The following is a 27,423-nucleotide window of genomic DNA, read 5'->3' as shown; positions in this document are numbered from 1 at the left end:
GAGATTCTGGAGTTTTGCATCCTTAACATAATACTATCTCCCTTGCCTACAAGTGCCAAGGGACCCAGGCTACTCCACGTTATTTTCCAGCCTCCCGCCCACCCCTTAATATGATAAGAATACATATTTAAAGACAACAATGCATGTTTGGATGCAGGCCAGCTTTTTCCAGTTTTAGAACCACTATAACACTTAAGACACACAAATGATAATGTGGACTGAGATCGGGGGAGACCAAAAAGCCACCACGGCTGCTTCTTGCTCGGCGAACTATTGTTAAATAAAGGTTATTTTCAACTTCTCTGGCAAGATGCATCCTAGTTGCTTGTGAATCCATCTTCCCCCCAAAAGAACACAGGGGTAGAAGCAGCGCTGGGTCTTTGGCCCCTCAAGAGCTGAGAGGCAACTCCAGGAAAACTGCGACGAGGGGGGCTAAAAATAATCTACCAGCCACTGGTTATCATCTCAGATTTGTCATAAAATATACACCGAGGAGGGAAAAGCAGGCTCTGTATTGAAGGTGCAGATGAGAAACTCTCCCCTCCGCTCACTCACATGTAGTAATGAAGAAAACTAGGATAGGGGAACATTTCTGAAGATGGGGAGGAAAGAATCAACCCAGCAGAAATAGTGAGGACACTCTTTGCCCATATAATCTGCTTCCAATAATAGTTAATGTCCTCAGCATTAAACATTAGATGGCATAGGTTGAACCTGCTCCATTCCTTTTCTTGCCACTCAGTTTGGACAGACAGGCTCTGGGAATTATCAGCCCCCTGCTTTGGAGGAAGGGTACCAAAACCGTGCAGGTGTCAGCTGGGAATTGTATCCACAAGTCACTTGAGTTCTTCATACAGTACTTTACCCTAATCCTTGAATCTCAACACCTGATTTAAATGCAGAGTTCCTTTTGGCAGCAGGCAGGCCTCAAGGCCTCATGTTGGTGGCAGAAGCACTATTTGGACGTGGCTTCATTGACATCTGTATGCAAGAGAATCACAGGGAGGGAGAGAGGAGGAGGAGGAGGAGAAGAACGCCCAGCGTACTGTGGATCCTTCCGTCAGCAGAGTAGCAGTGCTCCCACCAACAGTGATAGCCAGGAAGGGGGACAGGCACTTGAAGGCTCATTCCTTCTTGGTCTTATTCTGGAATTTCTGATGAACAACTCGCAATGTGGTGAAGAAGTTGCCAGTAAAGAGAGTGAGGAAGGGGAGGGCACACATCAGGACCTGCCAATGAAATTTACATGGTCAGTGCTTACTGCTTTAAGAGGAAGAGAGGAAGAGAGGGGGGGAGGGAGGGAGGGAGAGAGAGCAGTTTTCAAAAGGACTGGATTGCTGAAGAGATAAATTTAACAAAACTGTCAGGAATTCTAGAGTAGAACAGGGAGAGCAGTGCAAAGCGTAAGAAAGAGGTGTTGTCCCATGGATGTTAGTTCAGAGTGTTAAAGCATCTATGTCTTTCGTGAGGCTTGTATAGTTATTTACAAGGCTGTCTTTATGTGTGGATGTACAGCCACTTAGATGGTGTTTTTTTAAAGAAAGAGTTATTTTTACCCACAAAATTGACTGGGAACAGCCTTGGAAGCAAGTGAATAAGTCTCACAAAAGGAGATAGCTGCTTTAATGCTTCAAGATGGGAATTTTGCCCCTACAAATATTCTTTGTGAAATATCTTTTTTGGAATGCTTTGCACAAGCCCAAATCTGGCTTTTTACAAGTTTCCACTTTCAAATCCCCTCACTTGTTAATCGCGGGTCACGAATGAAAGCCAACTGACTGACCATGCTTTGGAAAGAATGGTGAATCCGAATGCAAATACCGTAGTCCTTGTTTTGTGATGTCTAAATCTGCTGGGGATGTAGCAATAACTGGAGGGTCCCAAGTTCTCCATCCCAACACATAGCATCATCTGAAGGCGGTAGCCCAATGGCATTTGCTTACACATTGTTTCTGTACCTTCCTTTACTTATTCACATCCCAAAGAGGCAGAACAATGGATTCACAGGCACTTTTTTTTTAGCAGAACACGTTGAATGGACAATACTGGAGCCTCTTTTCAAGGCACCTTGTTGGCATAGTTTCAGGTTACACGACATTTTCAGTTCTTGAAATCCATTATGTGTTCCTTATTTGCTTTGTTAATCTTCTGAAAGCTCCTCCTCCTGCCTTTCAGTCTTGTGTTAAATTAAGATCAGTTCATACATGTTGATGAAGATTCTCCATCATCCATTCCAGAGTTGTCTGGAAGATGAGTCATGGCAACTGGAGTTCTTTTCTTTTTGGTTTGAAATGTTTTGCTGCTTATCCAAGAACCATATTTTTCAGCGTATAAGACACACCTTACCCCCCCCTCCAAAAAGAGTGTGGAAATATTGGTGTGTCTTATACACTGAATACAGCCATTTTTTGCCTCCTGAAGCTCCACCCCCGCATCCTATTTTTGCAAAAAACGGGCTGTTTTTCACAAAAATGGAGGCGTTTTTGCCTTACCCAAGCCCCGCTGAAGCCTGCAGAGTGCTGCTGGGGGCTGAGGGAAGGCAAAAACTTTCTTACCTCTTCGAAATCTTGTTGCGTCTTATACACTGGTGCATCTTTTAGTCCAAGAAATACGGTAGCTTCTTCAGTTTGAGCAAAACTGAAGCAGGTTCAGACTGAAGAAGCTACTTGGTTAAGCTGCAAAATATTTCAAAATAAAAAGGAAAGAAGTCCAGTTGCCATGACTCAACTTCCAGATTAGGTCACACATGTTGGCAGAGCCAACATTTTATCCCCACAGAGCAGCCCAACTGACCTTATTTAGCAATGGCTAAGTAAGAATCAGCTGTACAATCAAACTCTTCGAAAACAGACTTTTACTCTAATGATGTTGGCAGAGACAGGGATTTCCCAGCCATGCTGCCTTTTGCACAATATTTTAATTCATTCATGTGATTTAATCTGGAAGAATTCGATGATTGGAAAAGCTCATGCTCTTATCATTGAACCATTCCTAAAATCTACATTATTCTGAATCTTAAAATAACGTGAACTTATGCAATCCCTTCTCCCCATTATATTAAACCAATTAGTGTATAATACTAAAATCTGAAAATGCTATAATGAAAAATGAATTTGATCACTTTGTATTTCATCTTGAGGAAACCCACTTTCATTTGTTCAAGTCAAACATATAAGAAAAGGGGGGGGGTGTTGCCTGAAATCAACATCTTTTAAAATGCAATAAGCAGGCAAAATACAGGTAGTCCTCAATTTATGATCACAACTGAGCTTAAATTTTATGTTGTTAAGTGAGAAATTTGTTAAGGGAGTTCTGCCCTATTTTCTTGCCACATTTGTTAACCTTGCCATGACTTTACTTGGCACATTTGTTAAGTGAATCACTGCAGCTGTAAAATTAGTAACTTGGTTGTTAAGTGAATCTGGCTTCCTCATTGACTTTGCTTGTCAGCAGGTCGCAAAAGGCGATCACATGACTCCAGGACACGGAAACCGTCATAAATGAGAGTCAGTTGTCAAGCATCCAAATGTAAAACACATGACCATGGGGATGATACAACAGTCGTAAGTGTGAAAAATGGTCATAAGTCACTTTTTCAGTGATGTTGTAACTTGGAACAGTCACTAAATGTTGTAAGTCGAGAACTACCTGTACCAGAAGCTGTAAGTTGTATTGGTATGCACTCCTAGACAGCCATGCTGAGATAACAGTCAATCTCTCTCCATTATCTGATAACCTTCCATCCACTGCAAGTAATCCCTTTAAAGGCTGTTATCCACACTATGAGAAAAGCTGATCTAATGGGCATTGGGAGGATTACTGAGATAGCTACATGTATTTTACCATGAGTATCATGCTGGCTGCACTTTGAAGGTGTTTGGATATTTTTTAAAGCATTGACAAAGCTTGTAATCTCCTCAGCCGGGAAGTGAGTTTGAAAGGGTGGGAAAGGAACAGAGAATTTCCGCTTCCCGTGCCTACGGATTCACTCTTACCTGCCATTCTTTGCATTCTGGATGCCTGGCCAATTGGAAGAGTGTGATGGCATTGAACAGTTGCCAGAACTAGAAAGAGAACATAATTGTTTTATTTGCAACATGTCCGACTCCCACCCTCAAAGGTATCACTGTGAGGTCAGACCACTGGTTTTTGGCAGCAGAAGTTTTAGGATTTTTAACCAAACAATCTGAGAATTCTTTGCTCCGATAAACATGCCTGTCCCTCCTCCCACCACCCGCTGGGATTTCAACATAAAAGCACGGGCTTTTTTGGCAGTTTAATTATCACAGTAAGAGGACAAGAGTTTCTTTGGGGTACAAAATGCATCTCAAATCCAGATTATTCACATGAGTTAATCAGTAGGTACATCCCACCTAGGAGAAAGGAGACACATGGAACACACTAATTGATACATTAAATTATTGGGTGTAAATGACGAAAAGCATTCCAGGACTGTGTGTCTCAATTACTGTTCCCACTTCAATTGTTTCTGGACCTTTCCCCAGAGCCCTCTTTGGTGGACTCTGTGAGGAAATTTGGCAGTTTTCTCCCTAAAAATTGGCTTTTGAGATGGGGGGGAAACACAATATCTCTTTAAGGAGTGCAATAGGTTTTAAACAAATCAACAACAAAAAAACAGAACGAACCGGACAAATCAGATGAATTTTCTCAATCTTCACAAATTATGCCAGAATCCCCTGTACCTGCCAGTTTCTATGGTGAATTGGCATCACTGCCCTGCCCACGCTGGTCATAAGAATATTACGGTACCTTGTAACAAATTCTCATTTTCTAAATAGGTTTGGAGGAAAAGGGGTCTTGTTCCTTTAAGCATCTCAGTTGTCTTCATAACATGATGAACATTTATAACATTATTATTATTAGGAAGTAAAAGCTCAATTTTCTAATTCATTTTATAAATTTATAACATGAAATAAATAAAATATAGTTATTATTACTACAAAGCACAGTTTCATTGTCTTTCATCTAGTAGTTGTTTATAAACAGAGTATGTATTTCTCCTGAAAAAAGAACTAATAAGAGAAAAGATAAAATATATGTAAGAACTCTTACATGAGTCTAGTCTAGTGGTTAGTCTAAAATCTGGGAGACAGGGAATTCTAGTCCTGCCTTATGCATGAAAGCAGGCTGAGTGACTTATGGCCAGTGACTCACTCTCAGCCCAACCCATCTTACAGAATTCTTGTTGTAAGGAAAATAGGAGGCAGAAGGAATATTAAGCATACTTGCCACATAGAGTTATTTCTAAAAATAATAAATAAAAGATGGGATAAAAGGTAAAGGTTCCCCTTGCACATATGTGCTAGTTGTTCCCGACTTTAGGGGGCGGTGCTCATCTCCGTTTCAAAGCCGAAGAGCCAGCGCTGTCCAAAGACGTCTCCGTGGTCATTTGGCTGGCAGGAATAAATGCTGAAGGCGCACAGAACGCTGTTACCTTCCCACCAATCCTAACCCCACTTGCATTTTTACATGCTTTTGAACTGCTAGGTTAGCAGAAGCTGGGACAAGTAACAAGAGCTCACTCCATTACGCGGTGCTAGGGATTCGAACTGCTGAACTTTCTGATCGACAAGCTCAGCATCTTAGCCACTGAGCCACCACGTTCCTTTAAAAGATGAGATATAAATTGCTAATTAAATAATCCCCACAAAAAACTCAGAAGATATTCTGCCCCTTCAGATTCAATAAACCTGGTTTTGCCTTGCCTAGACTAAAGATAATCCCTGAAGAAGTGATGACACACTTACTTGGCCAAAGAAGAGGAATGGAAGCAGGAAAGTGAGGCCTCTCCACATCCAAGACTGGAAACCTTCTGCAAGGAAAAACACACAGCCAAAGAATCAGGCCAGGGTTCAGCAGTCCCAACGGGCTCTTCAGACTGACTGGAGATGGCAATCTTTGGGAGATTTGACAACTAACGTGGACCACGCTCACTTCTGCTAGGCTAGCATTACCAGAAAAGGAAATAGAGAAGCTTAGAGACAGGCCAAACATTCTTAAAATCTGCCTCCCTAAGAATAAAAGGCTCATCTCTTTGAGAAGGGCAGGATGAGCTGGTTTGAAAAGCAGAATTATCTCCTGGTCAGATTCAGGATGTTTTTTTTTTTGTGTGTGTGTAAAATATGTTTACATGGCTATTTGCAATTCTCTGCTTTTTAACAGCTATGTCTAGAAGAGGACTGTAAAAATGTTATTATTTCTAAAGCCAGAAAGATCATATGAAACATGATAAAAAAAGTCCTTTCATATTAATTTCTCCTGGTGACTTCAGGGAGATTTCTATGTAATTTTCTTGGTTATGACCTAAAATAGTCATTCCCTTATTCTAGGGTGTTTTTTTTTTGTTTTGTTTTTCCTTGCTAATAAAGTTTACAACCCTGGGATTCCCTTGAGATCTCCCATACAAATATGAACTATGCCTGATCTAAATTGTTGGAGCAAGTCAAAGATCTAATTCCTGTACCCAAAGCTAGGGGGAAGTTGCAGTTTGGAGGAATTATGGACAAGCATCTTTGCAAGATGAGAATTGACGAAGCAAGCCTAGGGACAACTTTTGCTGTCCACCAGGCTGTTGCGGCCCAGCAGGAGCTGTTGCAGCTGCCACCAGACTCCGACAACAAGGGGCCCTATGAGTCAGCTCTGGAAGATGTGGAGGACCCTGGACAGGGTTCCGACTCCAAGCAGGGGGCAGAGAGGCTGGTTGGCACCAGGAGGCGCCTGAGGCCTGGAGCAGCGGTGAGAGCCAAAGGGAGTGTGCTCCTGAAGTCAAGCCTTGGAGCAGTGTGGAGGAGACAAGGGAGTGTGATCCTGACGTCATGCATTGGAGAAGTGGGGAGGAGACAAGGGAGTTGGTCCTGGATGCCCAGCAACGGAGGGCTAATAGGGGTAAAGAACAGTTATGCAGTTACAGGAGATAATGGAACTCAGCTGGTGGTAATTAGGCTCCTCTCAAGACTATAAAAGGAATGGCTTTCCACACGCTCATCGAAGGAATCAACGTATTTACTAGACCTGGAGAAGCTTTCGTGGCTATCTTGGCAGACTGGATTGCTGCCAAGATTAGTCTGTGCTGGATTGCTGCCAAGGTCTGGTCTGTGTATTAATAAATCCTTGAAGTATCTTTGTCTGGGCGTGCTTTGGTGTAGGAAGAGAGGGGTCAGAACACCAGACATTGGCCTGCTGTGGCTTCCCAGCCCTAGTATTTCACAATCATCCGATCTTTATAGCCACTTCTTTCTCCTTTCTAAACCAGTGACCAGAAGAGCATCTTCTGTAGGGATAGCAATAGCACTTAGACTTCTATACAGCTTCACAGTGCTTTACAGCTCTCTCTAAGCTGTTTACAGAGTCAGCCTATGGCCCCCCAACAATCTGGCTCCTCATTTTACCAACCTTGGAAAGATGGAAGGCTGAATCAACCTTGAACCGGCGAGAATCGAACTGCCAAACGGGCAGAAGCTGGCAGTCAGCAGAAGCAGCCTGCAGTACTGCATTCTGACCACTGCGCCACCACGGCCTGTGACCTCACAGCCGTTAGTGAATCTCTCAGACAGGAGAGTTTGCCTCAGCAAAGGAAAAAGAGAAAGCAAAAATGCTACCTACCTACAGTGAGATCCATGGTGTGTCGTTCACCCAGAGCCCTCAAACGATACAGGCAGCCACTCTGGTAATAATATTGAAGAAACTGGACAAAGCCTATCAAATTTCAGCAAAAGGAGGTCGAAATTCAGGGGAGTAGCAGACACGCTGCGATACTTAAATCACCCATCCCTCATTGTTACTACAGTGTCCCTTAAAAGCAAAGCTCTAGTTTTAAACCCTTTCATCCATCACCTTTGGTGGTAGTGTGGTTTTTCCTTTCTTAAACACAAAAACATCTGGTGTTCACAGTATTGGGGGGAAAAAACTCCAATACATTTGAGTTGCTTCAGCTACAATAATTTGCCCTTTGCCTCACCGCCAGCTCCTATGCCACTGCCCTTTCATCTCAATTTCATCATCTTCTTCTTTTAACGACCACATAATCCCTTGTGGGGTGGAGTCTGGGCAACTGAATGGAGCTGAGTGTTTACTGGCCGGATGCCCTTCCTGTCGCCAGTGCGGAGTTTTGTTCAGCAGATATAGTATTCTCAGTGTGCCCAGAGAGAAAAATATCTGCCTCTACCTAGGATCGAACTCATAGCCTCAGGATCTCAATTTCATCTCAATTTCACCCCCATGAGGAAATCCTTACGTAGTGTAGTTTTGTGGCACGACAAAACCGCGCTCGACTAAGCCGCGCCCGATTAAACAGCGTCGCTGACGTCATCAACAGGGCGACAACAGCGAGCGTGGAGAAAGAAGGGCGCTTTAAATAGCGCTTTGAAAGCAAGCCGATTCAACTTAAGGTAAGGGTTAGGTTTAGGGTTAGGTTAAGGGTTAGGATTAGGGTTAGGTTTAGGGTTAGGTTTAGGGGGGTTAGGTTTAGGTTTAGGGGTTAATTTTAGGTTTAGCGTTTACAGCGTGCTTCTGTCTCCGCGCTGTTGTCGCACTATTGATGACGTCAGCTACGCGGTTTAGTCGAGCGCGGTTTAGTCGAACGCGGTTTTGTGGTGGAACCGTGTAGTTTGACTGCCCCTTACTCTCATTCAAATGTTCAGGCAGTAACAACAGAAGCCTCCCTCAGAAAATAGGGCATCCTACGTTCCGTGTTGCAGAATTTTGGCAGCGTAGCTACGAAAATAAAGGCTGGGGTTCATTATTTTACTGACTCCCCCGATACTTGTGGGTCTCCAACCGCTTCCCTCCTCCCTCTTCTTTAATGCAGTCCCACTTACTCTGATACATGGAGAATGTGAGGAACTGGTTCCTGAACTTCTGGTACATGAGGCCATCTGGCCTGCAAAGACAGAGGGAATGCAGAAGCGCACATGTAATCAGAATCCACTGACCTGGGGATGGACAACTTGCTATTCTCCTAGAAGGCTCCAGAAAGGAATTAATCAAACTCACAGGCTATTAATTAAAACCACTGAAATCGCAAGCATTATGCTTATTTGTTTTTATTTTTTTGAAATCGCCAAGACACCTGAGATTAGGACTCACCAAGTCAGCATGACACCCGAGAGGAAGGTGGAAATGTAGTGATGAAAAACCCACCAGCCTTTAATCCTGGAAGGGCAGAGGTAAGCAGTTTCATTAGTATTTGTCTTTTAAGCATGAGACAGCCCAATATAGTAAGGCAGTGGCTCCCAAACTTGGCTCTGCTGGCTGGAGAATTCTGGGAGTTGAAGTCCACAAGTCTTAAAGTTGCCAAGTTTGGGAACCACTGTAGTAAGGCAATGCTTGGGAGCTCTGTTTGAAAGGTTCAAGGGCAATAGCAACTGGAATACCTTGCACTGAACACCACACACAGTGCCAATGGCCATATGTTTAGGGAAAACACCCGAGCTGCCTCTTGAGGAGACGTCTCCCCCCCCCTCCCCACCTTCTATTTTTGTTTAAGATTGCAAGGAACACCCAGGATTGATTTTCTCCACAAAAATGCAGAAGAATCTCTGCGGTCAGAACAGGAAGTGCTATGCTAGATAGACTCACCCCCCCTGAATGCATTATGTGCAAGCCAAGATTCCTAAGGAGACGCTCCCATATTCAATCCCCAGAATTTTAAAGCAGGACTAGGAATGATTTTGCAGAGAGCATTCAGGGAGTCCCGGCTAAATGGGTACGTGACCGTCTTAGCTTAACGAAGGAGACATCCTGGACAGAAGCACTACTTACTTAGAACCATTGTTGATCAAGATGCTCTCTCGAATTGTCAGCGTGCAGTAATACCAGACCAGGAGAAAATTGAAGACAGCATCAGTTACCCTGACATAAAAAGTGAGAAAGTGATGGACTCAGTTTTGTTGCTGGCAGTTTAGACATTAATGGCTGTGTGTTGTGTTATTTTGAGGGGACAGCACATGTACACTGTGCTTGTTTATACAAGCTGCGTATTCACTACTTTGCATTGTAGCCAAATGTCATTTCTTCAGTGTTGTCACATGAAAAGATATGCTTAAATATTTACAAAATGTGAGGGGGTGTACTCCCTTCTGTGATATACTGTAATTTGTCTGGTGGTTGCTTGCCAGTTTCTATCTCTGGGATAGAGAACACAGAATAGGATTGGAAGGGACCTTGGAGGTCTTTTAATCCAACTCTTGCACATGGCAAGAGATCCTATACCAGCGATGGCAAACCTTTTTTTGGCTCACGTACCATAAGTGGGGGGAGTGCAGGGGGGTCGTGCGCGGGCGTGCTGCACCCATAATGCAATGTGTGACCCCCCCAGTGTGCATGCACGCATGAGAGGCGCAACCTCCCATTTTTTGCATGCTTTTTTCGCCCTTCCCAGGCTCCAGAGGCTTTATAGGAGCCTGGGGAGGGCAAAAACAGCCTCCCTTGCCCCCCCCCCCCCCCGGAGGGCCTCCGGAGGCTTCAGGGACAGTAAAAAACGACCCTACAAGCAAACCGGAAGTTTGCTCATAGGGCCGTTTTTAGACCTCCGGAGGCTTCAGGGAAATCTCCTGAAGGTCCCTGAAGCCTCTGGAGGGCTTAAACCGACCGTACGAGCAAACCGGAACTCCGCTCCCGAACTTCTAGTTTGCCCATAGGGCCATTTTTTTGCGCTCCGGAGGCTTCAGGGAAGCTCCTGAAGTCTCCGGAGGGCCTCAGGGGAGGGGGCTCTTTTCACCCTCCCCAGGCTCCAGAGGCTTTATAGGAGGGCGAAAAATGGCTTTAAAAAAGGCTGAATTCAGCTGGCCAGCGCGTGCCCTGACAAATGGCTCCGCCTGCCGCCTATGGCACACGTGCCATAGGTTCGCCATCCTGGTCCTATACCATTCTAGAATAATGGCTATCCAATCTCTTCTTAAGAACCTTCAGTGCTGAAGCACCCAAAACCTGTGGAGGCAAACCGGTTTTACTAATTAAATGTTCTCACTGACAGGAAATTTCTCCTTAATTGTAGGTTGGATCTTTCTTCATAGGTGTGAAGAATGGCCATAAGTCACCTTTTCAGTGCCATTATAACTTTGAACGGTCACTAAATGAATATTAACTATGGGCAGCAATTTTTTAAAAAAACATAGGACACTAAAAACAAAATGACCATTTGTAACAATAATGCACGATAATAATCATCAATTAGCCATCTCGTGCCAGCTCCATCACAACATTTCTTCCATTGTCAAGGGGAAAAAGAATCTTTCCTAAACTGTTAGTCATATTAGCTATTGTATTCCATCAATGGTGTGACAATCCCTGTTTTAAGAGGTCCCTCGCCACACATGTAAAAAAAGAAGACGTGAGGAAAACTCCTCTCCCTCCATTACGGTATTTGTGGTGAATCTAAGTCTGTGATAGCTAATCTATGGCACGCGTGCCAAAGGAGGCATGCAGGGCATGTGTGCTGTCGCCAGCTGCTTTTCTGGTTTCTGGTGCGCGCATGTGCGCTGGCCAGCTGGTCTTTGGGTTTCTGGTGCTCTAGTGCTCGTGTGCGTTGCAGTTTTGGCACTCGGTGCTGAAAAGGTTCACCATCACTGATTTAAGTCATCTTTCACATCCCAGAATAAGGGACATTCCCTGTATGCTTCCCTCCCTCCAAGGAAATGGCCCCAGTCTGTTCACCTCTGCTCCAGTTACAGGAAGATTCTGCAACCTAAACAATTCTCCCTTTTGGAAGTTTTGTTGGCTTTCCAAAATCTTTCTCATTTGCACAGGATTAAGATTAAGATTTAGTTTATTTGTATGCCGCCCTTCTCCGGGAGGGACTCAGGGCGGCGAACAACTCAAAAGGGGAAAAAGGGGATACAAACACAATACACGTAATTAAAATACACAAGAGTCATACAGCCATACAAGTCGAGAGGGGAGGGGAACTCATCAACCCCAAGCCTGCCGGCACAGCCAGGTTTTGACGGCTTTCCGGAAGGCCTGGAGAGAGGTGAGGGTCTGAATCTCCGCGGGGAGTTCATTCCAAAGGGCCGGAGCTGCTACAGAGAAGGCCCTCCCCCGGGTGGTAGCCAGATGGCATTGGCATTGGCTGATAGACGGAACCCGGAACCCGGAGGAGGCCGACCCTGTGCGATCTAACGGGTCTATGGGAGGTAATTGGCAGGTAATTGGCAGGAGACAGCAAGGCAGAGCTGGGTGCAAGAAAGGGAGGAGAGGCTCCTACCTCTCATCACTATCAATAATTAAAGTTGGCGGCTTACAATTTTTAGACTTTTTTATATTTGGATGTCCATTAAAATTAATCTCACGGTCCTGAAATTGCTGCTTCCTCCAATACCTGGATTGCCTTTCCAAAAAAGGAAGCGTCCTCCGAGGATTGGAGGTAGCCCCTTCTCCTGGCTGAAAGGAAGGGGAGAGGTTGTCCCTCTTTCAGGATTGTGGACTCACCTGGAGTTAAGGAGGAAGCGGCAGGTGAAGGAGATGATGAGCAAAATGATGGTGAGGTAAAGCTTGAACTTCTCGTACTCATCCTTATATGCAAACCTAAAAGGGGAGGGAGAGGGAGAATGAGCCAGTTCTGACAGCCACTTGTGATCCTGGCTCCGTCTTTCCAAACCTGCTATTTTCCAAGTATCTTGTGACTGTAACTCCCCAAATCCCAACCAGAGGTGGTATTCAGCAGGTCCTGACCAGTTCTGGAGTGGAAATTTTGAGTAGTTTGAAGAACCGGTAAATACCACCTCTGACTGGCCTCGTCCCCATCTATTCTCTGCCTCCCGAGTCCCAGCTGATTGGGAGGAAATTGGGATTTTGTAATGTCCTTCCCCTGCCATGCCCACCAAGCCACACCCACAGAACTGGTAGTAAAAAATTTTGAATCCCACCACTGATCCCAACCCTAAGAAGTGGAGTTTCAACATAATCTGAAGGATGGAGAACAACTTCTCAAACTCTTTATCTACAGGGAGTCCTCAACATATGCCTGCAACGGAGTCCAGAATTACAGACAAAAGTCACTATGGTTGTAAATCGAGGCACCCAAGTGAAAGTAATTTTCCAGCCTTTTTTTTTTTTTTTTTTTTGCAGTGGTTAAGTGAATGGTTCAGTCAAGCAAATGCCATGGTTGTTAAGCAAACCCATTCATTTAAATGGGAGGTTTTTTTGGCTGGAAACCAGCAAAAATATTACGAATCACAGTCGTGTGATAGCAGAATGCCAGGAATCATAAAGCTGGCTTGCAGTTGTGTGACCACAATTCATGTTCTTTGTTGGGGCAGTCATAGCTGGAGATGCTTTACGAGCAGCAAAGAGCCTATTCCGTGGCCATCATAACTTTGAACAGCTGTGAAATACCTGTTCGTTAAATGCAGACTACCTGTATGGCAATCTATGACTATAATAAATATTGATTTGATTTGAAAGCTCTTTGGAGCTTGGGACGCTGATGTTTTAAGGAACACTTTACTCTTATGTGAGCCTAGCCAGCAAGAGCATCAGAAAGAGTTCTCCTATGTGGCGTCTGGTTTTATTAAGAAAAAGCAGGAACAAGAGTTGTCCCACAGGTGCTTTTTTCAAGAGGCAACTGGACTTTCTGGTTTTTCCTTGAAGAAGTTTCATTTCTCATCCAAGAAACTTCTTCAGCTCTTGCTGGATGATGGGGAATGGACCATTGAGCCAGAGCTGAAGAAGCTTCTTGGATGAGAAACGAAACGTCTTCAAAGAAAAAAACAGAAAGTTTAGTTGCCTCTTGAAAAAAGCACCTTTGGGACAACCATGGCTTGGATGACTGAGAATCTCCATAGTCAGGGATAAGAATTGTTAGAATCGAATGGAATGAAATACTCTCTCTGGAGGATTAATTAAATCAATTAAATTATACTTAGGATAGTTGTTTTTTATTTCAAGAATGCACCTGTGTTTCACCAAGCATTGTTTTGTGCCTCTGTTTATGATTAATCTGATTCTGTATAGACCTCGGTTTACAACGGCGTTGAACAAATGGTATTTACAATGGGTCCTCACAGTTCTGACTGTTGCACCGTCCTCCCAATTGAACGATTGAGACTTATGATGTTCCCTGCCGACTTCCCCAAAGCAAAGACACTGGGGGAGCTGGCAGGAAGTGACAGTCACATGAAGACTTCACTTAATGACCCATACAGTCCTCACTTAATGACAGCAACAGCTGATCATCACTAAACAACGGGGTCATGTAATGTTCTGATTTACAACTGTGTCACTTAGTGATAGCAGTCCCAGTCCCAACTGCTGTTGTAAGTTGAGTCAAATACATATAACGTACAACACTCAGTTTCATACCAATAAGCATTTAGACTTATATACCACTTCACAGTGCTTTACAACCCCCTCTAAGCAGTTTACAGAGTCAGCCTATTGCTCCCAACCATCTGGGTCCTCATTTTAACGACCTTGGAAGGATGGAAGGCTGAGTCAACCTTGAGCCAGTAAGAATCGAACTGATGACAGTTGGCAGTCAGCAGAAATAGCCTTCAGTACTGCATTCCAACCACTACACCATCATGGCTCATTAATCTTGGGTTGTTTGATTGTTTGTGGCCTAGCACACTGAGAAACTTCATCTGCATATTCTGAAATTTAAGAGAGGATTCCTAATCTGTAAAACATCTCAGCAAGGAGATAAACTATAATCAATTAGCACCTACTTGGCATGCTTGCTCAGCAGAGTGACATTCACATTTCCCAGCACGAGACTCAGGTACAACCTGAAACACAACAGAAAGAGGGAAAAGTACACCTCCATAACAATAACCTGAGTCACACAAGTCTCACATTCCGGGCGTACTCAATATCTCAAATTGATCTGCAAGGAGTCATAATAAGGTATAGTGATCAGCTGCCTGGCTCCTTTTGACAGCCACTGTGAAATCACTGCATTAAGAGGGTGTATAACATGTGATTTTGCTATAATTAACTGTAATTAGCACACAACTGACAGCTGTTCCCAGAGTTACCAAGAGCTGGTGGCACCATACTAATTACAAACACCTTTAGCTATAGAATCACACTGGAAATCTGTCAAATGAAATATTTTAATTTTAATATTTTAATTTTAACGTATGCCAAGAAGTGTACATTCAAAGTGACAATAAAGCTATTATAAGTCTTCTAGGTCTGCCTATGTTTGAACAGCCATCTAAGTAGCTAAATCAGTGTTTCTCAACCTTGTCAACTTGAAGATGTCTGGACTTCAACTCCCAGAATTCCCCAGCTGGGGAATTCTGGGAGTTGAAGTCCAGACATCTTCAAGTTGACAAGGTTGAGAAACACTGAGCTAAATGGAATCTCTCCTTATATTTTATTACACTTATTTGCTGCCCAATCTCTCTGTGATGTGGCTCTGGGTGGCTTACTATCAGATAAGATTATAGTATAAAAACAGTAAGACAATAAACTCATTAAAATTAAGAAAACAAATAGCTGAGAAACGGGGTGGATGGGAGATCTACAATAGAATGGAAGTGTGATCTTCTACAGGTAATCCTTTATTTACCACAGTTCGCGTAGTTATAACGGCACTGAAAAAGGTGAGTTATGACCATTTTTCACATATGACCATTACAGCATCCCCATAGTCATGTGATTTACATTCCAATGCTTGACAACTGACTCATATTTATGACGGTTGCAATGTCCCACGGACATGTGATTGCCTTGTGCAAACTCCTGACCAGCAAAGTCAATGGGGAAACCAGATTCACTTAGCATCCCTGTTACTAATTTAACAACTGCAGTGATTCTCACTGCAAAACTCACCTAACAATTTTCTCAACGCAACCGTCATGAATATGAGTCAGTTGCCCAGCGTCTGAATTTTGATTACGTGACCATAGGGATTCTGCAATGGTCATAAGTGTGAAGATTGATTGTAAGTCACTTTTTTTCTGGTGCTGTTGTTACTTTGCGGGATGTGGTGGCTCAGTGGCTAAGATGCTGAGCTTCTTGATCAGAAAGGTCAGCAGTTCAGCGGCTTGACTCCCTAGTGCCACATAATGGCGTGAGCTCCCGTTACTTGTCCCAGCTTCTGCCAGCCTAGCAGTTCAAAAACACGTAAAAAAGGCAAGTAGAAAAATAAGGACCACTTTGGGGGGAAGGCTCCATGTACCTTTGGTGTTTAGTCATGCCAGCCACATGACCACGGAGACGTCTTTGGACAGCGCTGGCTCTTCAGCTTTGAAACGAAGATAAGCACCACTCCCTAGATTTGGGAACGACTAGCACATATGTGCGAGGGGAACATTTACCTTTACCTGTTACTTTGAACGGTCACTAAACAAACTATTCCCAAACTAAATTGAGGACTAGCTATGTTTTATCTATTTAATTGTAAGCTGCTTAGAGTTGCATACGAAATATAGGTGAAGCCAAATAAATAATCAAGCAAACTATTAAGAACAGAATCCTTATTTCCGTGTTAATTCAACCCCCTTACCCGTTCTTCTTTGGCAAGTATGATTCCATTTCAAAAAAGACATCCTGCCTCTCTTTGATCATGTTTTGGAGTTCTTCAAGAGCATCTTCATCCTGCTCCTTGCCAGGAAGAGATTTGCACCTTTACAGCACCAGGAAGAAGGAACACATTTCAAAGAAGACAGAAAATGATTGATAAGCAGCAGAATCTCCCCTAAAACTTCCAAATCCAGCATCCCAAGCTTTCAGATCCTGTTTCAAACCTTCTAATCCTCAGCCTTCAGATGGTATACGCAGGGTGACAAACTGGCAGCCCGTAGGCCAGACGCGTCACGCGCAGGCCATGCCCACCCCATCACCGCGAAAAGAAAAAAATTGTTGTAATACATCATGTCATGATGGCAACATGACACAGCGAGTTTGACACCTGGGCTCTAGAATTTCACAAAGGGTTTCCCAACCCCTCCAGCTGCATGCAGAGGAGATGGAAACAGGTGAGGATCATGGCTGGAGTCCCAAAGGTGCTTTTTCAAAAATTGCCTTTTGAAAAAGCCTAAATAACAAGCCATCTCCTGTTCCCATTTTAAGTGAACCATTGGGGTAAGTCACAAAGGAAACCTGCCTTATCCAAGCAGTAATGAGAAACCTTTCCAAATAAACACTAATCTCAAAACTAATATTTGGCAATAGAAGGGTGTAATGAATGCCCACTCAGGATATAAAGCCTGCTTCTTGCTTTTGAAAGGCAAAAAATACATGCAGGTGGAAAGCTATTGGAGCCTACAATGAGCGTTTCCTTTCAAAGTCTTTTCTAACATCAAATAGCAAAACAATTTATATAAAAACTACTACTAACACTCCGGCTGACAACCTAATTATTACTATAATTCACGCAAGACTTATTTACAAACCAGCATGGTTTTAGCAGATAAGCAAATATAATGTTGCAGAAATAAGTATATAGCTTAGTGCAATTATTATTAATTTAATTTTAATAATAATTAACACTGCTGCTTCAACAATCAGTCATTTTATCTTTCTTTTTCCTGGTTCCCATAAGGAGATTAACTCTTCTGCCTCAAAGGTTCAGCCTTTTATAATCTTATTTCATTTAAAAGTTTTCTGCCAGCTGATGTGTGGATTTATTCAGAAGAAACACATCAAACTTCTGGCTTAAACACTGACTGGCTGCATTGGAAAACGTACTGTAAACCAGGAGTCTCCAAAGTTGGCAACTTTAAAACTTGTGGACTGCAACTCCCAGAATTTCTCAAGACAGCTGATTGAAGTCCACAAGTCTTAAAGTTGCTACCTTTGGAGACCCCTGGTGTAAATCATATGGTAAACTCAATGGTACAAACTTATTTAAATTAGCTCTGAAAGAAAACCAATTTTAGTTCAGCTTCCCCATAACTGTTAGTAAAAGGAACGTGATTAGACATGCCTAAACATTTATTAAATAGCATTTATCCAAACAAAATTTAAAATCATATTAGCAGGAAAATCTCAGAATGTAATAAGTGGGTCATACATAGCACAATTCTTACCTGAACTCAAGCAAAGGTGTAAAGTGAAAGATTTCTCAACCAAGCTGGTTCCCCACCCCAATGGAGCTTACATTACCAGCACATGGAACCAACAAGCAGAAGTTTGAAAAACCTAACCCAGCAACCCTCCCACCCGTGCATTAAATTCTTGAATAAAATTGAAACAAACTCTTAAGCTTTCAATGTTCTCACATGAAATCTCCCCAAATGCGAGGCAAAAATGCTAAAATCTGACCTTTTGTTGTTGTTGGTCAGTCGCTAAGCTGTGCCCCATTCGTTGCAACCCCATGGGCCCTAGCTTGCCAGGTCACCCTGCCCTCCACTGTTTCCCAGAGTTTGCCCAAAGTCATGTTCATTGCGTCAGTGACCACTATATAACCATCTCATCCTCTGCCGTCCCCTTCTTCTTTGGCTTTCCATCTTTCTCAATATCAGTGTCTTTTCCAACAAGCCCAGAGGTGGGATTCAGCTGGTTTGGGTGAACAGGATGTTAATTTTACATCCGGTTCGGTGAACCAGTAGTTCCGATGACCAGCTGACCTCGCTCCATTCCACGCCTCCCCTCCCAGGAGTCCCCATGCGGCCCGTTGTGGATCCCAAGGGGTGCATGGAGACTGGGGAGCTGAAAAACAGGCCTCACAGAGGCCTATGGAGTGTGAATATGGGCCTATTCCACCCTCCAGAGAGCCTCTAGAGCCCAGCGAGGTCGAAAACGGATTTTTGCTCCCAGGAGGCTGCAGGGATGCCTACTAGGCCCAAAATGGGATGTGGGGGAAGCCTTCTTTTTGCTCCCAGGAGGGTGCAGGAGGAGAAGTGTTGCCTGTCAGACCCCCTGGCCACGCCCAGCCAGCCAGTAATTAGGGCAGAGAACCGGTCGTTAATTTATTTGAATCCCACCACTGAACAAGCCCTGTCTTCTCATTTGGGGGCCAAAGTATGTGACCTTCAGCTTCAATGTCTAAAACAGGGGTAGTCAACCTTTTTATACCTACCGCCCATTTTTGTATCTCTGTTAGTAGTAAAAAAAATTAACCGCCCACCAGTAATGGTGATTTTATGAAAACCTAATGAAAATGTTTTTAAATAATGCTATGAATTTTTTTTTAAAAAGTCAATTAAATTTAAAAAAAGAAAAGTGCTTCAGTATCGGACAAAACCCCTACCGCCCACCATGGAAGCTGGAACACCCACTAGTGGGCGGTAGGGACCAGGTTGACTACCACTGGTCTAAAATCTCATCTAGTATAAATTAATTTTCACCTTCCCTTCCTGGCTATCACTATTCGTGTACAGCTCCTGGGTTAATTGCTGTTCCTACCCGCTTCTCCCAACTCTTGTGCTGAGACAGTAAATGCCCAGACAGAAGCAAAGTGAGCAAGATTTTTCAACAGACCTATTTTCACTTTTAAGATGGACTTAAGAGAGGGAGAACATAAACTATTAAACCGTTTTTCAAGTCTGGTTGCTGTCTAGTCTCCTTTAAAAGAAGGGCGGGGGGAAAAGGAGCAGGCGAAGGAGCTGACACACTTGAACAAAAGAGAGCCAACCGTAATTCAAATTTTGTCATTAAAGAGAAAGACAAAAAGTATCTGCTTGCTCAGTTGTTAATACGCATGACCTGTCCAAGCATGCACTGCAAACAATATGGGAGAGTGACCATAAACATACTTCCTGAGAGTCAGAGAGAGCTCTTTCAGTTGCTTTTTCTGTCGTGAAATGGAGCTGGAGATGCTGCCTTGCAGCTTTGTCAGTTCTTCCAGCTTCTGTCTGTATTGCTTGTGAGTTTCCTAAGGAAAACAAGAACAGAGCTTCTTAGGACGGAAACTTGACATTGTTCTACAATGCAGGTTAGTACATGACAGGTGAATAAAATGTTGGAGAGCTTCATCATTAATAACCATCGACCTGGCTTGTCAGGAGGTCACAAAAGGGGATCGCGTGACCCCGGGACACTTCAACCATTACAAATATGAACAGTTCAGTTGCCAAACATCTGAATTTTGATCACATAACTATGGGGATGCTGCAATGGTTGTGTGAAAAACGGTCATAAGTCACTTTTTTTCAATGATGGTTGTTCTGACCCCCCCCCCTCCGTACAGTGAGTCATGCCGACACAAGATTACTGTTAGCTTTATTCACAGTAATTACTCACAGACAAGACTTTGGCAGTTACCCAGAACCCCCACAGATAAGAGATACACACTCCAGCTTCTCCAGCTTAGTAAAACGGTTGTGTCCTGCAAAAAGTCTCCTCCCAAAGTCTCTTCTTATATACTCTCTTGGGAGGAGCCTAATCATAACCACCTGGCCCTGATTATCTTCTATGTCTCCGTAATTGCTGCCTGCGCTTCTTCGCCCTTCTTTGCCTGGCGTCTGGGACCAACTTCCTTTGCTCTTCCGCACTCCTCCAGGGCCTGATGTCTTCACCACTACTTCAGTGCCTGACGTCAGGGACAAACTCCCTTTGGCTTTCAACGCTGCTCCATGCCTCAGGCGCCTCCTGGTGTCCAACCAGCCTCTCTGGTCCCTGCTCGGAGTCTGAACCCTGCCCAGGGTCCTCCACCTCTTCCAGAACCGAACTCATAGGATCCCTCGCTATCGGAGTCTATCGGCAGCTCCAACGGCTCCTGCTGGGCCACAACAGGTGGTGTAACTTTGAATGGTCACTAATCGAACTGTTATAAGTCAAGGACTATCTTTATTAAACAAACATAAAGGAGACAAACCTTACATTGGCTTTATAAGGTGCACAAATCCAGCAGGTATCAAGTACCATATTTTTTCGGAGTATAAGACACACCTTTTTTCCACCCAAAAGAGGGTGAAAATCTGGATGCATCTTATACATTGAATACAGGACTTTTGGCCTCCTGAAACCCCGACCCCTTTGCAAAAATGGCTGTGCATAGGCTTTATGAAAGCCTGAAAAGTGCTCCTGGGGGCTGTGGAAGACAAACATGAATGAAAAACGGGCTGTTTTTCCCCCACCCCTAGGAGCACTTGGCAGGCCTCTCAAACTCTCAGCATGCCCCATTTTTCACAAAAAAAAAATAAGGCATGAGGAGGGTTTGGGAGGCCTGCAGAGTGTAAAAACTTTTTTTTTCCATTTACCTCTTCAAAATCTTGGTGCATCTTGTACTCCGGTGTGTCTTATAGTCCAAAAAATACGGTAGCTTATGAGCCAAAAATTGTTGACCAGAAAACTTCTAATGTTTCTTTGCATGTGGAAAAGGGGGGAAAGTGAAATCCAGGAACTGGACTTTTTCTGAAAGGCCCTGTACACTGATGATGTAATACCACTCAGCTAGAATGTACTTTGGTCTCAAGGCAAAGATGCCTGTGCTTGCTTGGCAGAGCTGCAAGTGCAGCCCTGTTGCACAACCCATTGTACTTCACAAGGGCGAGGAGCAACCTTTCAACCAGGATACATGATGCAAATACAAGTCAGAAGGATGACAAGGTGAACTCCCTCACTATTCAAGTTTCTGTGCCATCTGAAAAGGCGTCTCATAATTATTATTAGCGGGTAACATTGGTGCTTTGTATGCAGATGTAGAACACATCTATACATAAAGGTCAGTAGATGTGCCAAAGTCTAGGTGCAGCAGTGATACAAGATCAGATCATTCCCTTACTTTCAACTGTTGTCCTTTAATGGTCAGAAACTTTCTAAGTATCTATCAAATTGCAATCTGGTACATTAAAACTAAGCGATACAGTGGCTAAGACACTGAGCTTGCTGATCAGAAAGGTTGGCAGTTTCGGCAGTTTGAATCCCTAGCGCTGCGTAATGGAGTGAGCTCCTGTTACTTGTTCCAGCTTCTGCCAATCTTGCAGTTCGAAAGCATGTAAAAATGAAAGTAGAAAAATAGGGATCACCTTTGGTGAGAAGGTAACAGCGTTCTGTGCGCCTTCGGTGTTTAGTCATGCCGGCCACATGACTACGGAGACGTCTTCAGACAGCACTGGCTCTTCAGCTTTGAAACGTAGATGAACATTGCCCCCTAGAGTCGGGAATGACTAGCACATATATGCGAGGGGAATCTTTATCTTATATTAAAACTTCTAGAAAAGGACAGAGAATTCCCTCCATTCTTGTTATTCTGTTCTACTATTTTGTTATTCCCATCCTTGGGAATCAGAATATTATTTTGATAAGATGCGTTATCAACAGGAAGGATCACCACCTACACATTCAAATATCATTGCAAAGTTCCTCTCTGTTATCTTTGCTATTTCTGCACGCATAGACCTCCTTCTCTTTAATTAAGTTGTTCTTGAATTAAGACTCCCTCACGTCAAGCTTGACTTCCAACCATCAATCTTGGCAATAACACGGAAGTGATTTCTTACTGCTTTTTCTAGGATATTGTTTTTTCTACTTTGGTGGTCTCTCGTCCAACCTGATGAGATGAACTCCGATCTTGCCTAAGATTTTTAAGAGCAGCCAAGGTCAACTGGTGACATCTGGACTAGGATCAGGGAGATCCTGTTTCAAGTCCATCATTAATCCATTGTAACTCACTGGGTAATTGGGATCAATCATTTTTTCTCAACCCAACCAATTTAATAGGGTTAAAATTCCTGTATAAACTGCTTTGAGCTCTTGATGAAAGTTATATAACTATATATATATAAAAGCCAAATACCACTTATACAGCATAATGAAATCTCCAGAACTGTAAAGCCCACAAACTTGAAATTTGGCATGTATGTTCCTGTTGGCTTCTAGGTGCTCGCTAAGAAAGGATTTTTCAAAATGACCATCAGATCATTAGTATTTTTATATGATTAATATGCTCTGATGCTAAGGAGTTAGACATTCTACTCCCCCTCCCCATCTGAAAAAAACTCTGTTCCAACTGCCACTTGGGTGTGGCCGTGGCCAGGGTGGGACTCATCCGGCCTGTAGACTGGCAGTTTACACATTTTAGTCCCCCTCCACACCTGAAAAATGCTCTGATGCTAAGGAGTTAGACTGAGGTAGAGAAGGGGATAGGAGAGGATCAATGGGGCCAGCCTGAGGGAGAGAAAGGGAGAGAAGCTGGAGTATCCAGCTAGTCCAGTAAATAAATAAATCTACCAGAAGCTATGTTAGTACAACCAGATCTATTTAATGTCTACAAATTCATCATCTACCAAGATTGATTAATCTTTTTCTATGTTTCATTCTTGATCAGTTTCATTCCTAATTAGTGTTTTTTCTGTGTGCAGGTAGACCTCAATTTGCAACAGTTTGTTTGGTGACTGTTGAAAATTACAGTGGCACTGAAAAATGTGACTTATGACAATTTTTCACACTTACAACCTTTGCAGCATCCCTCTGGTCACGTGATCAAAATTCAGATGCTTAGCAACTGACTCATATTTATGACAGCTGCAGTGTCCCTGGTCATGTGATCACTTTTTGTGACTTTCTGACAAGCATAGTCAATGGGAAAACCAGATTCACTTAACAACCATCTTACTTTCTTATCAACTACAGTGCTTCCCTTAACACCCATGGCAAGAAAAGCCATAAAATGTGGCAAAACTCTCTTTAAAAAACCCTTTTTATTGGGCTAACGTGAATTCCTAGCATTCACATACAGAAAAGTCCTGGCAAGCCGTCTTTCAAAGGTGAATTGCAAACACAGACCTTATCAATCCTTGGATAGTTGCGCAACACTGTACAATGAAATATTTGGCAAGGAGTCTGTGTGAGGCACCGATTCAGATAAGCAAATCTTCACACTAATACACAAATTAATGGTCTCCTGCAAATACTACTCCACTTTTGCTCCTATTTATTACCCGTGGGAGGGGCCATTCAGTGTACTCCCGCGTTGACTCGTTCCCTAATTGTTCCCTTCTCCTGGCAGCTCTGCACATGCGCACATTGGGAACAGGCTTCAGCTGTTCTTCTGCCCCACTTATCTCCGACTCCGAAGGTAGCTGATAACTGTCAGATGGCCCTGGCCCCCTCTCTGCCTCTGACACAGAGCACTCATCACAGCCTTCCCCAGACGCCAGGACTGGCTCATGTTCCTCCCCAACCTCCTCACTGTCTGGCGGGCCACAACACAAAGCCCCAGCCACGGGATTCAGACAGCATGCGAAACCACGCCGCCTCCAGTCCACGGAAAAACCAATTCTTAATGACCCAAAGATTGGGGGACACTGATCTAGACATATCTCCAGATTGCTGGGACCCCCAGGCCTGGTGCCATAACCAGGTCTTGAGGGACTTCAACAAGGACAGAGCTAATCTAATTTTAACTGGAAGAATATCCCATAAGGCAGATGCCAGCAGAGAGAAGACCTGCTGCCTGGGTTCCACCAAATGTACATTATGTTCCTAATTGATGGTACTTGCATGTGCCAGGTCTAATGGGTTGGGGGCTGATGTAATTGGGGAGGGCCGGTCCCACTCTGAGCTGATTGAGAAGGACACTATGGTCAATTGTTGTATTTTAGACAGTCATATAATCTATAAACTGAATAAAATACAACTGATATTCTACTTTTGCTCCAGGATAAACTCCAAGCACATAAAACATCTAGAACAGATGCCGCTTTCATTTCTTAATATCTTCCCCCCAAATTCTTTACTTTCTTCCTCAGTAACTCCAGTACCAATAGATCAGCAATTCAAACTTCTCAGAAAACAACTGGAGGATCAGGGGATAATGCTTTCCCATGTTCCATGTCATACCTTTTAGACCCCGTAATCAAATGTAGCTTCATCCACATCAGAGGTGGTATTCTACCGGTTCTGACCGGATCACCCAAACGGGTAGCGGAAATTGCAAGTGGCTCTGCCCACTCACGCCTGGCTCAATGACATCCCATTTAGGCCATTTTTCCCCGCCAAAAGTGCATGTGTAGATGGATCTGCGCCTGTGCAGAGATGGCGCCTGTGCTCACATTTGCGAACTGGTATGGTGAGTGTGGAAGGTAAGTGTATGCCATCCCTGATCCACACCTGCAGAGTTTTTGGATTTTATCACAGCACCTGGAACTCATGCACAAAGACTTTCAGTTTTCTCCTCACTAATAATATATGAAAAAAAGAAGGGCTGGAAGCCAGTCTGGTTGAAAAACAGAAGATCCAGTTATTCCAGATCATCAGAGAGAGCTGAAAATTCAGCATCCTATTTTTAAGGGGTCAGTTAGATACCTCCAGGAAACTTAACAGCCGGATTCCTCAAAAGAAGATTTCAACTATCAAGATCTGCCTAGGATTGCCACATATTTATTTAATCAGCTTTTCAAAACTTTTCAGCGTTTCAGAACCATGAAGCACAATAATTTGATAGGGTTCTGTGAGACACTAAAGGGAAAAAAACATAGATTTCTTTCTTGATCAGGATTTAAATTAGATAATCACACTCTACAACATGAAAAGTTTGAAACCAAACCATGGTTTGTTGAATAAACACAGCTGGCTGGGTCTGCATACACACAATGCCATATACCGGCAACCCACGATGGTTTAGTATGTTCTGTGAATCTGGCCAGTATACAGAATTATATCCCTCTAAATAGTGGAAAAGTCTACTAAGAAAAGTTCAATTTTTAGCATGCTTTCAAACAGAGGCTGGATAAGGAACTGAAAGGTCAACTGTAGTTGTAATGATTTCAAAAAAAACATTCATAGCAGATATCTAAGATATCCTTTGATTTTGCAATTTACAGTAGAGCAAAATCCATCTATGGTAATAATTGGCACTATGCAACTGGTACCAGAAGTACAAAGCCCTTGATATTGATAATGTGATAACCCTTTGGACTTATAACTAAGGATAGCCACATCTTCTGTATACCGTATCTACCACTGGATACAAGGCTGCTCCAGCCAAACATGGCTATTGTGGCTGCCTTTGCAGAAGGCAGACTCTCCTTTTCCACTTCAGAAATAAAGTCAGATCATTTGGTCTGCAGAGGCCCCCTTTAAGATACAGAAAGCGAAGCAGCATACTCCGGAAAAGCTAAGCTTGTTGATCAGAAGGTTGGCAGTTCAGCAGTTCAAACCCCTAGTATAGGTCTCCTGTGGGAGCAGGGGGTTGGACTAGATGACCTCCAACGTCCCTTCCAACTCTGTTACTATTAAATTTGTCCCTTCCAATCCTGTTACTGTTAAATTAATTACACTGGGGGAAGGCACTTTTCATATGCCCAGCAATGCTTTTCTTATGCATGCAGTAGAGTAGAGGATATAAAAACACACACACACACACACTTCTGCTTTAATACAGAGGTTGGACTAGATGACCTTCAAGGTCCCCTCCAACCCTGTTACTGTTAAATTAATTACACTGGGGGAAGGCACTCTTCATATGCTCAGCAATGCTTTTCTTATGCATGCAGTAGAGTAGAGGATATAAACACACACACACACACACACACTCTTCTGCTTTAAGAGGTTGGACTAGATGACCGCCAAGGTTCCTTCCAACTCTGTTAGTTAAATTAGTTACAGGGGGGAGGCACTCTTCATATGCTCAGCAATGCTTTTCTCATGCATGCACTAGACTAGAAGATATAAACACTTTCTCTCTCTCTCCTGCTTTAATACAGAGGTTGGACTAAATGACCTCTAAGGTCCGTTCCAACCCAGTTACTGTTAAATTAATTACACCGGAGGAAGGCACTCTTCATATGCTCAGCAATGCTTTTCTCATGCATGCACTAAACTAGAAGATATAAACTCTCTCTCTTCTGTCTTAATACAGAGGTTGGACTAGATGGCCTCCAAGGTCCCTTCCAACTCTGTTACTGTTAAATTAATTACACCCGGAGAAGGCACTCTTCATATGCTCAGCAATGCTTTTCTCATGCATGCACTGGACTAAAAGATATAAACAATACACCACCCACCCACCCACTCTCCTGCTTTAATACAGAGGTTGGGCTTCTACCGGTCGCCTAAAGGAACCCGAGGTTGTGCCCGCCCGCCCCCAGGCAATCTGCACATGCTTCAAATACTCTTCTTCTTCACCCAAGCGGGAGGAGCGCAAACGGTTTGTTGACCCAGTCCGAGAGGTATTATTTTTTTCACCCCCCTGTCCGATGTCATCTCCCGGGCTGAGAACGGAGCAGCAGCAGCAGCAGCAGCAGCCCCCATTCCTCCAGATGACACCCGGTTTGCGGAACGCTGCCGGCCCCTCCGCTGGAGGCGGCCGCGGGATTCATCCCGGCTTCCTCCCACTCGCCTCCGCCGCCCGCCGGACCCTCCTTCCGCCCGACTCCCTCGGTCCCCGCTCCCCATGACGTGGCGTTTGCAACCCCCCGCGCCCTCGGAGGAGCACCTGCACGAGCTGGAAGCCGTCCTGCAGCTCCCCCCAGTCCCGGAGGCAGTCGGCGACCGAGGGCCAGCGGTCCATGGCGAATTGTGTCGGAGACCGGCGGCGGGCAACCCCTTTTTTTCCGACGCGCCTTCCCG

The 27,423-nt window shown here is 43.8% G+C and overlaps 1 protein-coding gene across 1 annotated transcript; it reads right to left on the bottom strand.

Annotated features, from left to right (window-relative positions):
* Window positions 1-142: 142 nt before the first annotated feature.
* Window positions 143-27,423, bottom strand: TMEM120A (transmembrane protein 120A). Its single transcript, XM_087717269.1, has 12 exons — window positions 27,290-27,423; window positions 19,665-19,783; window positions 16,472-16,591; window positions 14,685-14,744; window positions 12,448-12,543; window positions 9,781-9,870; window positions 9,106-9,171; window positions 8,838-8,899; window positions 7,624-7,716; window positions 5,769-5,833; window positions 3,996-4,064; window positions 143-1,229 (listed from the first exon to the last, which is right to left on the bottom strand). The coding sequence occupies exons 1-12, from the start codon at window positions 27,362-27,364 to the stop codon at window positions 1,125-1,127; spliced, it is 1,020 nt and encodes a 339-aa protein (XP_087573395.1). The 5' UTR covers window positions 27,365-27,423; the 3' UTR covers window positions 143-1,124.

This window comes from Thamnophis sirtalis, unplaced genomic scaffold, assembly GCF_051295495.1.
Source record: "Thamnophis sirtalis isolate CommonGarterSnake01/CBP01778 unplaced genomic scaffold, rThaSir2_p1.2 scaffold_6, whole genome shotgun sequence".
NCBI lineage: Eukaryota > Metazoa > Chordata > Lepidosauria > Squamata > Natricidae > Thamnophis > Thamnophis sirtalis.
The sequence above is the reverse complement of the archived record's forward strand: the minus strand, read 5'-3'. Positions and strand labels throughout refer to the sequence as shown.